Genomic DNA, 18,640 nt, shown 5'->3' with positions numbered 1-18,640 from the left:
ATATATATATATATATATATATATATATATATATATATATATATATATATTAATCACTACAGCTTCATGAAAACAGAAATGAGTGATTTTTGATAAATGATGATCCTGTTTCTGAATGGTATCCAGCAGAAGACGAGAGGGAGTTTTCCTGCAAATGTTTTCATTTGAATACATTTCAGGAAGAAATGAAGGTCATAAATGATAATTCGGCTTTGTTTTGTGTATATTTGAAATTATTTAATTAGTAGGAGTTATCACTTCTTATACTCTAATTTTGTTTTAATAGTAATTCTCAAAAGGCTTGTTCAACTGCGTTTACTGTTCTAGTTGTCTGTAAAGGAAAGCTATTGTGCCGCTTTGTCAGTCTTTCCGCACTTTTTTTCTGTCCGCCCTCAAATCTTAAAAACTACTGAGGCTAGAGGGCTGCAAATTGGTATGTTAACCTTCCACCCACCAGTCATCAAACATACCAAATTGCAGCCCTCTAGCCTCAGTAGTTTTTATTTTATTTAAGGTTAAAGTTATCCATAATCGTGCTTCTGGCGACGAATAGGCCAGGCCACCACCGGGACGCGGTCAAAGTTTCATGGGCCGCGGCTCATACAGTAATGTACCGAGACCACCGAAAGCTATATTTATATTCGGTGGCCTTGATTATACGCTGTAGCGGCTGTACAGAAGACTCGATCTCGCCGAAAAACTTCGGTGCATTTTTTACTTGTTTAGTTTTGTCCCAGTATTAGGGTGTTTCCATGATGTGCACTAGCCAATGCCTTTTTTTTAAAAAAGGCTTAGTCCTTAAATTCCAGGTAGTAAAGTTATTTCTTTACCTACAACCTGGATTTCTGCCTCTACATGGTAAGATAGGTTACCAATGAATTTCTGCATGTTCTTTTGTTTTTTTTTAGTCTTTAATAATAATTTTATTTAGCCAGAATTATCTAAGGGAAATTTCGTATGGAAATACAAAATACATACATTAACAGCAGCGGTATTATTCCTCGTGCTTTAGACTTTGTTTTTTAACACAGCTTGAATATTTTCTTCCGCTGTCTGGATCTCAACAATGCTTAGAAATCGTTATCTTTTGCCTAACAATAATAATTATGACTTAGACTATCGGCCCTAAGCTGTACGGATCGTCTAACCACTACTTGTTTTGTAGAAACTGTTCTGTTCGGGTTTTAAGATTTCACACAGTTAAGTACCGAAGATGTTTAATTTCCTTTGCTATATTAGGTTTTACATTATTAACACAAATAACCCCCTTTTTATGCTAAGAAAAATTACTCTATGGTATGATAAATAATGATATGAAAAATAATTACATTGGTTCATATGTCGACCTCTGTGCTGGTTGGTTGTGTCGAGAATATTTCAAGGACCCCTTGAACAAGAGTGAGGTCGAATAGATGTAATTTGTCAATGATACAAGGTCTAGTGGCTTTCAGTGACATTGACAGAAGATTAGAATGATCGGCTCACTATCAGTTCATCTAAACTTCCATTTTTTGTCCGATTTTTATGAGATAAGTTTCTTGAGGTCCGCGACATTTTCGTCTTTTTTAGTTTTCTGTAAAGAACACTATTGTGCCGGCTTTGTCTATCCGTCCTCACTTTTTTCTGTCCGCCCTCAGATCTTAAAAACTACTGAGGCTAGAGGATTGCAAATTGGCGTGTTGATCATCCACCGTCCAATCATCAAACATACCAAATTACAACCCTCTGGCCTTAGTAGTTTTTATTTTATTTAAGGTTAAAGATAGCCATAATCGTACCTCTGCCAACGATATAGGATAGGCCACCACCGGGCCGTGGTTAAAGATTCATGGGCCGCGGCTCATACAGCATTATACCGAGACCACCGAAAGATAGATCTGTTTTCGGTGGCCTTGATTATACGCTGTACAGAAAAGTCGATTGTGCCGAAGAAACTTCGGAGCATTTTTACATTTTTTATTGAAATGGTTGTTGATAATTTTTTTTAAATAATTATATTTTTAATGAACATCTAAAATATTTTCAAAAAAGCAGTCAAAAGCACTTGACAGGCACATCATTTTCAAAATGTTATTAAAGTTTATTTTGATCAAATTAGCCAGAGGAAAAATCTCATAAGACCTTAACTTATATAAGAATTTGCCTATAACCTCAGTTTGAAACCATTTCGTAAACAAAACATTTCTGAATGGCTTATTTTCAGTCGCATAAAACCAAGGACGAGACACGATATATCATAAATCACCTTCATTTAAGAAGCAACAGAAGAAATATCAAGATATTGTTGACGGCAAGCAAACGTCTAAGTTACTTCAAAACATTTCTCATTGCACTGAAACTGGCTGGGATTGTTGTTGCTGTTGTTTTATATATATATATATATATATATATATATATATATATATATATATATATATATATATATATATATATATATATATATATATATATATATATATATTTATATATATATATATATATATATATATATATATATATATATATATATATATATATATATATATATATATATATATATATATATATTGTATATGTATATATATATATGTGTTTATTTATTATATATATATATATGTATATATATATGCGTGTGTGTGTGTGTGGTTTTCCATAGGAGTGTATTTCTTTATTAGCAACTATACCTCCCATTCTTGCAACCTCTGTTGTCCGGGTTAACATTAACATTTCAGAAGAACAAAGATGAAACATTGACTCCAACACCAAACAATGCTCACAGTAATGTTTTCGGAAAAGTTAAGTTACTATAATAGGTATATTTTAGGAATAATCAGCAACTAATTGCCTTTTGATTATTAGCGTGCTGTTAAGACTGCTTATATTCAGTGAGACAGTCATTACACTTTTCACAAGAGTAACTCTGAGTTTTTGTCACTTCTGCACGCGTGACTTTTTTTTGTATTCACAAATATTAATCCACAAACAGCGTTCAATATTGAGTTCACTGTACTTTGGGAATCGGGTTCACTACACCTAGGGAATAATTTCCTTCGGATGTCAGATATTCCCTCCGACATTAAACCATATTTTGTAGTTTAATATTTTTTTAAATAAGAAGCGGTGTCTTCATCAGTTACTGAAACAGGTCTTATTACTACATTGTTTTACTCCTTCAGCCAAGAAGAACATAGTTAAGCAAACTAAAATGATTGTTAAAGGTTAGGTAAGACCATTCTGCCAGTTACTAATTTGTAGTCCTATACAACCCCTCCTGACTTTATTATGAAAAAGAATAAATTTTCTTGAACATTTTCTCATTACATATACCAAAAGAAATAGCAATCTGACTTTTTTATCTCTCACACATCACGTGCTATTGAGATGAAGGAAATACAGTTATTGTTCAGCTACAGTCTCGTTAAAACTGGTGAAGATAATTTTTACCAACAAGTGTTCATACTCGACACAAAATACACGTGTTCTAGGCTTCTGCGCTTTAACACATGAGTTAGTCAAACCTTTACTTCAAGTAATTATTGATCAGTAAATTCGCTACTGAAAGCATAATATGAATATAATTATAAAGATGCTAGAAGCAACAGAACATCGTACTGGATCGAAGAAGTATCTACACTTGTGTCGGGTTGTCAGATCGACAACAACCCATTCTTTTCTTTCTCTCTCTCTTTAAATCCTCGGCTGAAAACCCTTATGGACAGAGTCAATAGACTGTAAACCCAAGAGGGCTCCAAAGGGAAATCAGCCTCAGAGAGAGAGAGAGAGAGAGAGAGAGAGAGAGAGAAGTTATAGGAAAAGGTGATTAAATAAATAAATTTGGGGAAATAGAAATTAAAATCGATATGCCTGAAATTCAGAAGTCAGCGGAGAGCAGAAATGAATTCGATCCTCGCTTTAATATTTGTAGGTCAGAAGATTCCACAGCTGCACTAGGCAAACTATTCTGCATTTTAGTTTCAGCCGATATAAAACTGGTACCAAACCGAAGCCAGATACAAAGATAGACCATACGGATAAGGCGATGTCACCAGAACGCATCAAATTACGTCTTGGAAGACGATTGACACGTTCAAATAGACGCAGCCAGTAACTGTTTATGTGGTAAATCACAAAATCTGTTAGATTTTTAATTTTACTCCAAGATTTTTAATTTTACTCCAAGTAAATTACTTTTCACTACCGCCTCTGTGGGCTACAATGACATTCGATTTCACGTCAGCGTCATCCACAAAGTAATGATAGAGTTCTTAGACTATTATAAATTTAACATTCAAGTTATTATATGTGAGACCATTCATGATGTTTGTTTGATTGCTTTGTATCATATATATAATTTTATGTCATCAATATATCCCAATCTGCAAAACAAACTTTTAAGATTTCTATACAAAACTTTCACCTTTTATTGTCAGTGATAGGCTAAGCAATGAGATTTCTAAGGTCAATGGAAAATTCCTCTTTCAAACGAATGAAAAATAAAAGTTCTTTATATCACCATATTCAGGATTCCAATTTGAAGCTATAAATTTATCATGGCAGAATTTGTCAGCTCAGTGCATTATCATCTGCTTGATATATCACACTTAGAACCCAGCAGTTAAAATGCGATCTACGTCTGCCAGCACAGATGAGCTAAAGTTTCCATTTGTGACAAGATTTCTGAAGTCATTAAAAGCTAGACTAAATCAACGATAAAAGTTCAGATGATTATTTTTACTAACCCGGATCAATACTACTCAGATCATCATTATACCGTACAATGCTCCCTTGTAGTACCGAAGATGACGATAATTGTATCTCATTCATGACATACAGTGATTAACATTCTACTTTTAGAGAATCTTGGCAGTTTTTGGTGTGAGCGGTAACAGGTCACAAAAAGACTGAATAATATCCAGCGTGGTAAGTGAATTAGTGATTTAGTGATGACGGCTAATGAGAGATCTAAAGTCAAATCTACAGAAATTAGTATTTTTCCGTTTGCATAACATCACTTCATCTAAGAATGGGTTTTCTGTTGTACAGAGGAGCTTTGACGCCAGTCGAACGTTATACAAGCGTGATAGCAGCAGGAATTTGAGTATTGAATTAAATATAGAGTTTAGGCCAAAGGCCAAGCACTGGGACCTATGAGGCCATTCAGCGCTGAAACGGAGACAGTAAAAGGTTTGAAAGGTGTAACAGGAGGAAAACCTCGCAGTTGCACTATGAATCAATTGTTAGGAGAGGGTGGAAAGTAAGATGGAAGTGAGAGAATAGGAAAGGAGGCACAGTAAAATGAACGAAAGGGGTTGCAGCCTAGGGGTCGAAGGCACGTTGCAAAGAACCTTAAGCGGTGCCTACAGTGCACCGCATGAGGTGCACTAACACCTCCCCCCCCCCTCTGCTACAGGGAGGCAGGAATTTGAGTAGGGGAAGTTTGTGACGCCAAAAATTTTATAACTAATAAGGGGAACTGCCATTACGATAATCAGAGGTAACAGGAATGCCTGCCATAACTTAAATATTTCTTACATTTTTTTTTTTTTACTTTTGATATTTATTCGCTTCGTTCTAAATTCACTGATAAGCACAAATGCGTCATTTGTGTTATGTGGAATAACATGAAAAACATCCATAAAACAGTTGTGCTTGATTGTCTCGAAGAAAGGAATTTTTTTCAGACTTCATCGCTAGAGTGTTGGTTATTTAATTGATATCTTATAAATTGTATATGTTGCCTTCTATAAATAAGCATGAAAGTCGGTTTTAATAATTAAAACTACTGTTTCTGGCATGTTCATTCTGCCAAATTGTTGGTAGGATTTCAACTACTTAATTTAGACAGACTGACAAATCCTATTTTGTACCATTCTCTTAAAAGCAGTCAAAAGTACAAGCTACGTTTGGGTATCTTGAATATTGATACATAGGCTATACATAATATGTATGCAGTGTATATGCGGAAATGTACTCTAAGCGGTACTGAGCATATTCAGCGTAATGAGGAAAATCATTTTGATCAGTAGTCTTAAAAACGAATTATTACAGTTATTCTGTTTTCGGCAGACGCTGAAACATGAAAACGAAGAATCACAAAGAATCACAAAACCATATCCAATTGCAAATAATACTCGCAGGCGGAACTGCTAACGGTGTTGTAGCTTGGGTTATTCTCCTTCCTGGTGAGGATGTGAAGAGTCGTTTACAAGCAGAATAGGTCCCGCCACCCCATGTCTCTCTCTCTCTCTTAGCAAAGAAAAAAGTCTTTTCACAGGGGTGTTGTACTTGGGAGATGTAGTCACTATTTCGTAAGTTGTATTTCAACGGAGGTCTTTCGCATTCACAGTTGATCCCTGGTCCCTTTTATCTGCCGAGAGTAGCCAGCATCATAACAATGATAATATAATAATAATAATGACCTCTTTCTTCGTTACATCGTTCAGGTGTAAATACCCAAACGGAATGGGTTGAGTCTTAACTGAACTATTCACAATAAATCCTTCCTAAGCCAAAGAGTCATTTGTATCATAATGAAATGTATACCGAAGGGATAAATAACTGTTAAATTTTCTTTAACGATGACACGAAAATATTGCCTGAATGATCAAAGAGCTATGCACTTCATGTTTTCAACGCATTCTTGTATAATTCCGGATAGTATTAAATTTTATATATTTCATTGCAATTACCTTGAATCTTACTTAGACTGCAATGATTGCAACGTAAGAAAGGTCTCTCTCTCTCTCTCTCTCTCTCTCTCTCTCTCTCTCTCTCTCTCTCTCTCTCTCTCTCTCTCTCTCTCTCTCTCTCTCTTATATTTTGTAACACTTTTCAACATTAGGCCTATTGTGGTGACCCCCGAGCATATTTTATAACTTACATTTCCACTAAAAACATAAATTACAAAAAAAAAATATTAATAAGCTAAAATTTACCAGTTGACATCAAATTCAAGTAAGGGCTTGGTGATTTCAAAGATAGTACACCGAATGTGTGCTGCTATAAATAAAATTGTAATTTTTAAAGTTGTGCAAGAAAATCATGAAATTACTTTTGTTATCCATCAGTAACAATTTTAAGTTCTCTTTTACTCATATGTTAGTATTCAAAGAAAACGTTCATCAGAATAGCTATGGTAAACATTTGTAGAGTGCGAACATATTATCTGTAGCGTAGTTACATCCGTGTGAGTGCATGTATGTATGTACAGTATGTATGTAATTATGAATATATACTTATATATATATGTGTGTGTGTGTGTGTGTGTGTTTTCTGCATGCATTCACGGTACTTCTGTACAGTTGCCTTCTCTTACTGTAAAAGATTTAGCCTACATCCAAAAGGAACTTGGACCGTATCTATCAGTGTTGAAGACCTTGAGGGCGACCTCGAGGACGAGTTCACCGACCTCAGCCTTAGCCTTGGCCTTGGATCACGGTGATTCGGTCTCAGACTCGATCTCGTGTTTTCTGAGAATTGATAGGCCTATAAGATACACTTGCGATGACCCCAAAAACATTGGTTGCATTATAACAAGCCAGTACCTTTAATACTCTTACAGTTATGGGCTATTTTTTCATATGATTTTCTTTCTTTGGGGAGGGGGGCCAAACGTGAAGACGTAAAAGCGACAAAAGATCTTGGTCATCACGAGTTACATCAATCAGTTTTTGTTATGCATGTCAAGGTCTCGTTAACACAGCACAGCATTCCATGAAGGACATAATGAAAGTGATACCTATCACACTTACCTCATACGTATATGTCACTACTAAAAAGCCAAGCTTTTAAAGTGGTGCTTAGTCATCGTACTATCTGTCATTATAAATCTGTGCTTTAAGTAGAGTTATCAATTCTGAGAATATTCCTGGACTGAGTTCCATTTGATGCATTGTTTTGGGTTAAATTTCTAAGAATTAAGAGTCGCTACACTGATGAAAGTTTAGCCAAACTAAAATACGAGCGCATAGCCGATATATATAACCATAATAATAAATAAATTCTCTAGTAATAGCATCGGAAAGAAATCATTAATATCAGTCAGTTCTCTACCAGTATCAAGCTCTAGGATTTGTTGACATCTAACATTTTACCGTTGAAAGAAAAAGAATATTCTTAATCATTTCAGCTTTTCACATTATTTTCAGTTTTTACATTTAAACGCTGTTCTCCATTGTAATCGGAATAGACTGACGCATTGACCAAAAATCAAAGCAAAATGATAAAATCTTAAATTCTAATTGATTTTAACTATTTAATGTAGTTCCGAGTATTAGCTACATTATGCTCTCTTGAGCTTCTTAATTGGTTTTGATTTTAAAAGTTTATCTCAAATCTTTAATTCAGTCTTCCCTTATTTTAAATATTATTTGTTAAAATAAAACAACAAAAACCAAGGGGTTCATATCTTTATTCCAACTAAATGTAAATAATAAAATTGCAATTGTGTCAACAAAAACGAAATTCATTATAAATGGTCAGATGGGCACTGTTTTTTTTACTTTGATTTTTTCCATTTAAAGGGAAATCAGAATGATTACAGATGGTGATCTTATCAAAAAGCCAAACTGAACAAAACAAAACAAAAAATATCGACGACAGAGGCTAACCAGGGACCCATGGCCTGCAAAATCCCTTTGAACCAAAAGAGAATCTATCTTTTCTATAAATTCGGACTCTCTAAGTTTAACTTACATGCATATCGTATAAAAATAGACAATATCAAATTCAAGTTTACAAATAACTAAACTCAAAAACAATCCTTTTGTACTGGTGAATATGGTGCAGCAATACATCTGATAGTTACGTTTGTAATTCCAAAAGTTGTATCCCATACCATATCAAGAAGCACCATTTAACAGTGGTTCTCAACCAAGGAGGGAAGGCCCCCAGGGTGGAATTTCAGAATTTCAGGGGTTGGTGGGGGGAATTGTAACTAGAGATTGGCAGGCTCAAACTGGCTCTAGGTAACCACAAAAAATTCAGTGCCCATCGGTCCACACAACTGAAAGGTCACACTGGGCTTTCTGTCCACTAGCTTGTGAGTTTGTATTAGCGTTTTGTTGCATATTATTTGGAATACACCTTTTGAGTCGGACAACTTTAGAGTTGGGGGGGGGGCGGTGCTTGGGGGTGGGGAATGACATTCTGACATAAAAGTGAAAGGGTGCATAGGCCAATAAAGGTTGAGAACCACTGATTTTAACAGAATAGTTTCAAGTGTATAGAAAAAGTCACACACGTTGAACTGGCTCGGAATGTCCCAATATGTGAGGTACTATATAAGAAAAGATTCGTTACAGGGAATCCTTCCCCTCATACCTTAAGTATTTGTAAAAGATTTCTTACATATTAATATCAAACATCTTTTTCTTCCTTAGGGATGCCAACATAACATGATTATAGTAATAAATACCCATCAAAGTTAATGTAGTACAAGAAATTCAAAGTAAATAACGAAATAGGGATGCCAATATAACATGACTATAGTAATAAATACCTATCAGAGTTAATGTAGTACAAGCAATTCAAAGTAAATAACGAAGTTGTAATTTAGAGTATTATTGAATAGATACAAATGAATCCATAAGCTCACCCTAAAGAACAGCTCTGGCTATCGTTTACTACCCCAAATGGAAGTTTGTAAGCTTAATATAATTCTTCATCACTTGAAAATTGCAATATTGCATTCGCATTGCACGCTGGAAGTTCATATATCTCAGTCAAAAGAAGTAACGGTTCAGAAACCAGACGAAGCAATCCGCGTTAGTGAAAAAGTCTGCAGTCATGTAGTTTGTGCAGTATGCATAAATCATCTACGAACGTAAAACATGCACAAATATGTAATGCTTTCATACATACAAAATATACTAGATGTCACTTCACGCTATGAAAGAATATCGGTTATAAATGACAACTTCTTACACTTTTAATCAACCTGGAGATCTCATCAACCAAGATTGAAATAGTTGTGTGCACACTAGACCGTGCTTCAAGAGAAAATAAAAATATATACAGTATATATAACTAGAATATTATTAACCACTCGATCCTGCCTACTTTCATTTTCCGCAACTTTCACAGAAAGTACTCTCGCCCAACAGTACAGAAAACGTTAAGTTATGGCATGATTCATAAATACCAACTGATAGAAAACTTTATAAAGAATAATGCTTCTTCGGCAGAATTTCTTTCAGAAGTCCTCAGAGATACTTATACATATATAGTCGAATAAAAAGTTCTTACCTAATTTAAGAGGTAAAGCCGAACAAAGTATTTCCCCCAATCATTTCCAGGTTATAGTTGACATAAATTAAAAAGGCTGACAGTTTTCATTGTTTAGAACTTTAGGCTCAAAATGTGCGAGCAAAGCATAAAGTTCCATTTGTCTCCCAATCTGAGAGGTTATTTGAAATCTATTGTGCGTTAAAAGTATATAAATTGAAGTGACCAGCGATTATGAATAGATGCAAACTGTATATTCATACGTCCTCATTTTGAGTCCCTGAATCTTTTTCAGCATCATCTTTGGCTTCCTGCTCGAGATCCGCTTCCTCGTGAACAGAGGACTTCTCTTCGGTAAGTTCAGTTGCACTACTTGTGTTTTCGTCCGTTATAATCTTTTCGATAAACCCATTCTTCCTGATCTCCTTGGGGGTAACTGTTACGTCATTCTCCTTTTCTTGGATAGCATCTCTTACAGGACTTGACGCAAGGGCAGTCGGGTATGGGGCGGGTCCTATTAGCGACAGGATCACCGGCAAAAAGATTAACCCGTGGTACAGTCCGTAAAGGGAGACTGCAAAGAAAACCTGGAAATAAAGCAAATTAATTGCATTATTGATCATGTATGGTTAGCTTTTCTTATGCTGCATATACTACACAAAATATTCAACCCAGCAGCTCCATTTTTTTATTATTATTATTATATACATTCAGCATCCATACCTCATATCCACGAAAGAGAAATGGCTCAAAAAGCCTTTCTTATGGCCCCCAGCCCTCCTTACCTTCCAGACACCTACTTTGTGATTCAGCTCTTTTCTCATCTTACCATCGTTGATACTTCCTACCGCGTCCATTCTTCATCCAACCATATCGTCATTCATTTCGAAAACTTCTTGATTTCCTTTTGCCCTCTTAACCTTTCTGTTGCTCATATTTACATTCTCTGCAGTTCCTCTGCACGATCCCCAATCAGTACTGACGTATAAGTAACCATCAGCCATTACACACTCCATTCACCACTGTTTTTCTTATCCCACAACTGTATACCTATGTCTACTGTCCTTTATTTAACCTATTCCATCACTCTATCCACAAGTCATTAAACAGCTATAAAGGCATAGCACTCACTTGTATCAGAGCTGTATTTACACCAAACTAGTCACTCTCCCATCAACATATTCTAACATGCACGTAATTTCCATCTTAAAAATTTCCAGTTTCTTTCAGCCACCCATCTTCTTTACAGTACATCTTCAATGACCTCCACATTACCTCTTTATTTGATTTTATAAGTCCTTTGCAGGTCTATATATTTTACATATATCTTTTTCAGTTTAATTGCAAACTGCGTTCATACATGTTTCATAATAAAGATTTGATCCACCCTGCCTCTTTCTTGTATAAACCCACACTGTTCTTTCCTTATCAGTCTTTTTTTATATCTTAATTGCCTACCTAAACGCCTAATGCACGTTTTTCGCATTGTACTAAGTAACCTTATATCTCTAAAATTCTTACATTCTCCTCTGTCATCTTTACTCTTAATGAATATAATGTTTTATACTGTAACAGAAAATATATTCAGGTCTAGTAATCAATAGGTTTATTTCCTTTATGAATCAGTACACTAATGATTAATTTTCCTATGAACTCTTTAGTTAAAACAAAAGGCTCTAGCCCAGTAAGAACAAGCAGAATATATAAATTTATAACATCAATCATACCTTGAAAAATGTGAGGAAAACATGAGACCCTGAGTTGGAAAGGAAGATGAAAGACAAGACTGTACTGAATCCCCCACTGAGTACAGCTGGGCCGATGGTCTCTATGGTCTCAGAAGCCCTTGTATTTCTGCTTCCCGTTTTGGTCATGAAAGTATGACCAACATGAGCAGCGTAGTCAACACAGAGACCAATTGCAAGCACTAAGTCTATGCAAGACACTGTATCGATAGTCAAGCCCCACCAGTGCATTAGTGCCCCTACATCTACTAAAGTAAATAAAACACATATTAGGACTAGTATACTAGTAGATATACTAGCAATAAGAATAAGAGTTACAATGAAGACCACTAAAAGGGCAAGGCCCATATTTCTGTAAAGTTCCTCCACAATTATTTTGTCTGTTTCCCATTCAGCATAGGCTCTTGACCAAGGCCTTGCATATCCAGTGAAGTTCATATTCTCTACAGTTTCTCTGACACTATCCATGGCCTTGATTTTATCACTGGAGGCTGTCATTTTGATGTGCCGATAGTCAATGCTTGAAGCTATTACTGGAGGAGCTTTCTCATTGCAGAGCAATTCTCCTGAAAAGCGAAAGTTTCTTGTACGATAGGGTGACCCGCTTGGAGAGTGCAGGAACTGGTTTAGTTGATTAAGGAATTCTTCTTCTGTTGTGTTCGGATTAGGAACGGTATAGCCTTGTTTCTCCCAGTATTTCTTATATTTGGTGTACCAGCCATTCACTTCTGACACATAATTGTTTTGTCTGAGAGTTGTGATGAGTTTTTCAATTCGGGGCATTTCATTCACCAGGCTCATGTTCCCGAAATAGATCGTTCCTCCCTCTCCACTTGATGGATAATATTCTTTCTGTTTAATGAAAAATTTGTACAAATATGACTCCTGTGGAAGAAACCAAATTGAGTTAAACTCCTGCCTTAAGTTAGCAAGTCCCCAACCAGATACAGCTATAATACCTAATGTTAGGAGGAGGATGATAATTTTCATGGGTAAGTTTAAGAATAATCTGGCATATGGCTTGCCAAAAAATCTTTGACAAAATCTCTGTCTACTGCAGGCATTTGGCCTCCAGTCCTTTATCTTCCAACACCAGAACAGCCCATGTCGATGGTCCTCCAATCTTCTTTGGTCTAGTGATAGCCAGGCTACAAAAAAGGTGGCTTGGAAGAAGTATATAGAAGCAATGCCAGTTGCTGCATAGATGCAGAATGACCTGAGAGCTGGAAGGTCTGTTGTGCTTCCAATAGCAAAGGCAACGAAGTCTGTAACTGAGGTAACAGTAATAGAAACGCCAGCGTGTCTCAAGGTCATCCCGATTCGTTCACATAAGCTCTTGGCTTTTTTCATCAGGGGATAAGTTGTCCCAGGACTGCATCACAACAAACATGTCATCCACTCCAAGGCCGAGAAGAAGGAATGGTAGGATATTATTCACAGGTCCATAGGGCACATTAAAGGCGGAACAAATTCCATATGATACTCCTACGGCTAATCCAACACATGAAAGGCCTAGAAGAGAGAGAATTGGCCTCATCTCCACCATGTTAAAATTACCAAGCATTAACATTATATAGATGAAAACAATACCAAAACCAACAGATAGATATTTGGTATCGTTCTGGATATTATTTTTGCTAATGGTGCCAAAACTTGTTGAACCCATGAAATACAGAGTGACAGATTCAGATTGGCTTGAATAATTCAAGACATTTTCAATGAAATTTAGTTCCCACTCATAACCTGCAGTATCCACATTCAGACTAGACCCTGGGTCATTCACGAAGGACCCAGCTTCCACGGCAGTTCGGTTGATTTTGGTAAACCACCTGTGTATCGCAGCACCAGCTTTGATGATGGTCCCATTTCCATTTCGTTCTATCTTACCAAGATATTTCGTAAAATTTGTTGGGAAACCGTAAATAAGGCTTGTGGTTTGTTCATTGACTTCTTTTATTATCTCCTCTTGAGTTAAGGACTCAATATAATTTTTGTCGTAGCCAAAAACTTCCAGGAGACTGTTTTCCAAACACTGCTGCTGCATAGATTCGAGGAAACTGCAATACCTGTCTCTTGGGAGTAAGAGGCTGAAGTCAAATGCATCATCCTCAGATTCATCATCGTTCTGTCTCTTGTACCTATGGCGATGTATTCGTAAACTTCTGTTCCTCCCATAAGCTAGATCTCTCTTCCTTCTCCCAAAAAATGATGTTGCAATTGTTGGCACCTTTGCGCATGTGGTGTCCCAAGAGGCCATTTCAGTTTTTGTGTTGACCACAGTATCATGTAACTTCAGCATCTCAAGAATGACAGCTTTATCCAGAACGTTCTCTGCCTCGTATATCGCCATGCTTAATCTGATATCTGAGGGCAGATGTTTCTCCTTCCAGTCCATCACTTTGATGAACTGTGAATTCTGTGGGATCCATAACTTAAAGGGTCTTTCTTCCAGGGTGAATTTAACAATACCAATAGAGCAGATCCCAGTTAATACGAAGCACAAGAAAATGAAAGTAAAAGGGAAATTTGCAATCGCCTTTCCATAACAATAAAATGCGTATTCAAGGGTTCCAATAATAACACCACTAAAGCTGCCGATTAATTCGTCAGCCTTGGCGATGGCAGAAGATAACCAGTTTCTAGAAGTCTCCAGAGTCTTAGGCTTGCTACTGTTGACCATCTTCGGTGTAGATCTGGAAAAAGAAGGAATTTCTATAGGTGAGGTGCGTGACGTTGAATGCTGAATGTCTAAGAAAACATGAATTGCAACTGCTTGATAAGACACCTAAATAAGATATCTAAATCTAAATAAAACATGTATTTGCTAAAAGATGATTGTACATGTCATATATTTCTAGGGATAGATGCCTCCTAACTCTACAACAGATAACAACTCATTTAAATTCACATAAATTATCAACAATTAACACATTTTGGCAAACACTGTATAGCAATTAATACATTTTGGTATCACTGTACATACAGAGATCTTGTAAAGTAAAAACGAAGTTAAGGGACATTAGGTAATCTAATTAACTCTAATTTGAATAACATATGTCAGCAGGCCATCTAATCAATTCATTTCATTTCCATATTCCAAGTCTCTCCAAAAGTCCAAGTCTCTCCAAAAGAAGTTTAACGCGTTCTTTTTTTGTACATATATAGAAGAGTAATATAATTTTAAGCGATTTTCCTAGAAGTCCAGAAGTCTGGTGTTAATATTGACGTTCAGCGTATACTGATTTATTAAAGTAAAAAATCAGATTTTTTTACTTCAGAAGGTATTACCCTCCAAAGGATGAGAAGTGCATTCGGAAACCACAATCTCCGACCCACCTAGGTCGTGCTCCGAGTTTACGAGCGGGCCCTTTCTGGACGGCGGGCAACGCCAGCTACCACGGATTGAAACTTTACACGAACGCCTTTTGAACTCTTCCGGATTTTGTTTTGGGTGTTTTTTTGTATTGTTTTGTTTTTGTTAATGATTTTGCTGCATATAATGAAAAGCAGTCATGGTATGGTTATAGACAACACTGTGTTGAATTCTACAACCCGTATAATATCGAAACGAAGAAAAAATGCCGAAACTGCTGGGTTGTAGTTTGGATAGGGGAGGGGGAAGGGTAGAATCTGTGTGTGTGTGTGTGTGTGTGTGTGTGTGTGGAAATGACAATCTGAAGCAGCGTCACACAAGTAGACGAATCACAGCGTCGACCAAGCTAACGTAATGAGTAGGAGCAGGACTTGCCTTATCTTGGTTTAAACGTCTACTGAAAAGGTAGTATGCTTTGTCGACGTGCCATTCTCTCTCTCTCTCTCTCTCTCTCTCTCTCTCTCTCTCTCTCTCTCTCTCTCTCTCTTTTCCCTTATATTTTATGAGTGTTATGCATTTTTGTGGTCATCTAAAGATGATGATGATGATAATGATGATGTGAGAGAGAGAGAGAGAGAGAGAGAGAGGGAGATTAATGATGATGATGATGATGATGATGAGAGAGAGAGAGAGAGAGAGAGAGAGAGAGAGAATGAGCGGAGAGAGAGAGAGAGAGAGAGAGAGAGACACAGATTAAGATGATGATGATGATGATGATGAGAGAGAGAGAGAGAGAGAGAGAGAGAGAGAGAGAGAGAGAGAGAGAGACATAGAGCGAGAGAGAGACACACGCGCAGATTCTACCCTTCCCTCCCCCTCCCCCCAATCCTAACTACAACCCGCCAGTTTCGACATTTTTTCCTCGTTTCGATATTATACAGGTTGTAGAATTCAACACAGTGTTGTCTATATAATCATACCATGACTGCTTTGCATTTTATGCAGCAAAATCATTAACAAAAACGAAAAAAAAACAAAAAAAAAACCACCGAAAGCAAAATCCGGAAGAGTTCAAAAGGTGTTCGAGTGAGTTTCAATCCGTGATAGTTGGCGTTGCCCGCCGTCCAGAAAGACCCCGCTCAAAGGCAAAGGCAAAGGCAAAGGCAAATTTTATTCTATGGACCCCTTCCGGAGTATGAGAATTACAAAATTACACAAATATATATATATATTACACAAAAACCACAAAAAGAAGAGACCAACACATTACAACTATATTTATGTACACATATATTTAGCAAGTACATATTTAAAGCATAAAAGGTATTCTGACAAAGGAAAGTACATACATTGAAAATAATACCAGAATAATGAAAATCCTAGAAAGTATTAAATCTAAACCAAAGACATTATAAGGTTAACAAACTTTGCAAGTCTTTTCAATTCTCTAGCACTACTTGTATTGAGGAGCAGATTGAATTTAAAAGTGGTAGGTCTTCTACAATAGTAGGGCTTAAGGTATCTCTCTCTTATTTCTCTAATCACAGGACAAACTAAAACATAATGATATTCATCCCCAACTTCAGTGCTGTTGCATAGTCTGCAAGGGTGCTGATTCTCCAGTCCAGAATATCTTTCAGTTGCTACAGGAAGTTTGTGGGTACCACACCTATATTTACTAAGGGCAATTCTTTCTGGTATATCTAAATTTATAATATACTTTTCTTGGCCAAATTCAGTCTTAAAAGTTTATAATTACTACATAATATATTTCTTTCTACTTCTGCATGCCACTGTTGTCTCTCTATATCTTTGAGTTTCATTTCTAGGCTATTTATTATCCACGTGTGATTGAAATTTTCTGGGTGTTCCATATATTTGACATACCCATGAATCAAGGATAGTTTTAATTTTATGGATCCAACTAGACTTATAATCATTCGACTCGTACAGAATTCTAAGAAAACGATAAAAACATTTGACAATTTAGACGCCTTTGATTTTACAATTCTCAACCAAAATCCAATCATCCGTTTGCAAATAGATATTTCAATTTTGAATCTGCCAAGATCCCCATATACCATGCAGTTTGCTGTTCGCTTGTTCACACAGAGCTGATTTTTCATGAACTTCTTGTGAAATGTTTCAACATGATCTAGTTTGTGGTAACCCCATATTTCACAGCCGTAAGTCAAAATTGGTACGACTAGAGCATCGAATAGATCACAGTTGATATCAATGGGTAATTCAAGTTTTTACATTTAATTAACATACTAAATAGTGCTCTACGTGCTTGAATGACTTGTTTCTTAATAGCTTTATCCATTTTACCATTATAATTAAACGTAGTGCCAAGGTAAACATAATCATCTACAATTTCGATGCTCTCCTCACCATATTTAAAATTCAGGACATTTCTAACTTTTCCTCTAGAAAATACAACTACTTTAGTTTTTGAAACATTAATTTGAAGTTTCCAAGTATCACAATATTCTTTTACTTTGTTTAAGGCATTTTGTAATTCCTTTGGAGATTCAGCCATTACAATAGTATCATCAGCATAAAGTAAAACATAAATAATAAAAACATTTCTATATCAATACTACTTAATTTTTCATTTATTTCCCTTGAGCACATATCCATCCCATTATACCCCCTGCTAAGAGAAAACTCAAAATCATTTAGGTAGATGGCAAAAAGTAATGGGGAAAGATTCTCACCTTGTCTTACACCTATGTTACATTCGAAAAAGTTAGAAATTTTGTGATTCTGCTTCACACAGGATTTTGCATTATTATACATATTATATATGACAGCCATAATATTACCGTTAATGCCATGTGAGATTACTTTTCCCCACAAGGAAGACCTGTCAACCAAATCAAATGCTTTTTTGTAATCAACGAACAAACAGTATATTCTCTTTTTTCGATGGAGATAGAAATTAACAAGTGAATGTAATACAAAAATATGATCTAGAGTACTATATCCTCCCTGAAACCAGCCTGCTCCTCACCAAGTTGACCAGTGCTGTCAATATAATCAGTCAACCTTTTATTGACACAAGCGGTAAAAGCTTCGCTACACAGCTCAGTAGTGTGATACCCTATAGTTATCTGGGTCGTCGGGATCCTTTTTTCTTAAATATGGGTTTTATTATCCCTATACACCAATGATATGGAACAATTAAGGAGATCAACACTATGTTGAAAATTTTGCATATCACATTTAGCATATCATGAGGGCAGTTTTTAAGGAACTCATTTATAATATTATCAATACCACATGCTTTTCTACTCTTAAGTTTTTTATTTGAATTTGTATCTCATCTACTGTAAAACTCTATTTAATTCTTCGTTAACTAACTGGTTAATAATGC

General features: G+C 36.0%; 1 protein-coding gene across 1 annotated transcript; it reads right to left on the bottom strand.

Moving 5' to 3' along the window:
* Nucleotides 1-8,533: 8,533 nt before the first annotated feature.
* On the bottom strand, nucleotides 8,534-14,628 carry LOC136848923 (patched domain-containing protein 3-like). Its single transcript, XM_067121741.1, is given in 3 exon segments — nucleotides 8,534-10,790; nucleotides 11,931-13,286; nucleotides 13,288-14,628. Coding segments are annotated over 3 exon segments (3,027 nt in total). The 3' UTR covers nucleotides 8,534-10,460.
* Between the last annotated feature and the right edge of the window lie 4,012 nt (nucleotides 14,629-18,640).

The sequence above is a fragment of the Macrobrachium rosenbergii genome, chromosome 20 (assembly GCF_040412425.1).
Source record: "Macrobrachium rosenbergii isolate ZJJX-2024 chromosome 20, ASM4041242v1, whole genome shotgun sequence".
Lineage (NCBI taxonomy): Eukaryota > Metazoa > Arthropoda > Malacostraca > Decapoda > Palaemonidae > Macrobrachium > Macrobrachium rosenbergii.
The sequence above is the reverse complement of the archived record's forward strand: the minus strand, read 5'-3'. Positions and strand labels throughout refer to the sequence as shown.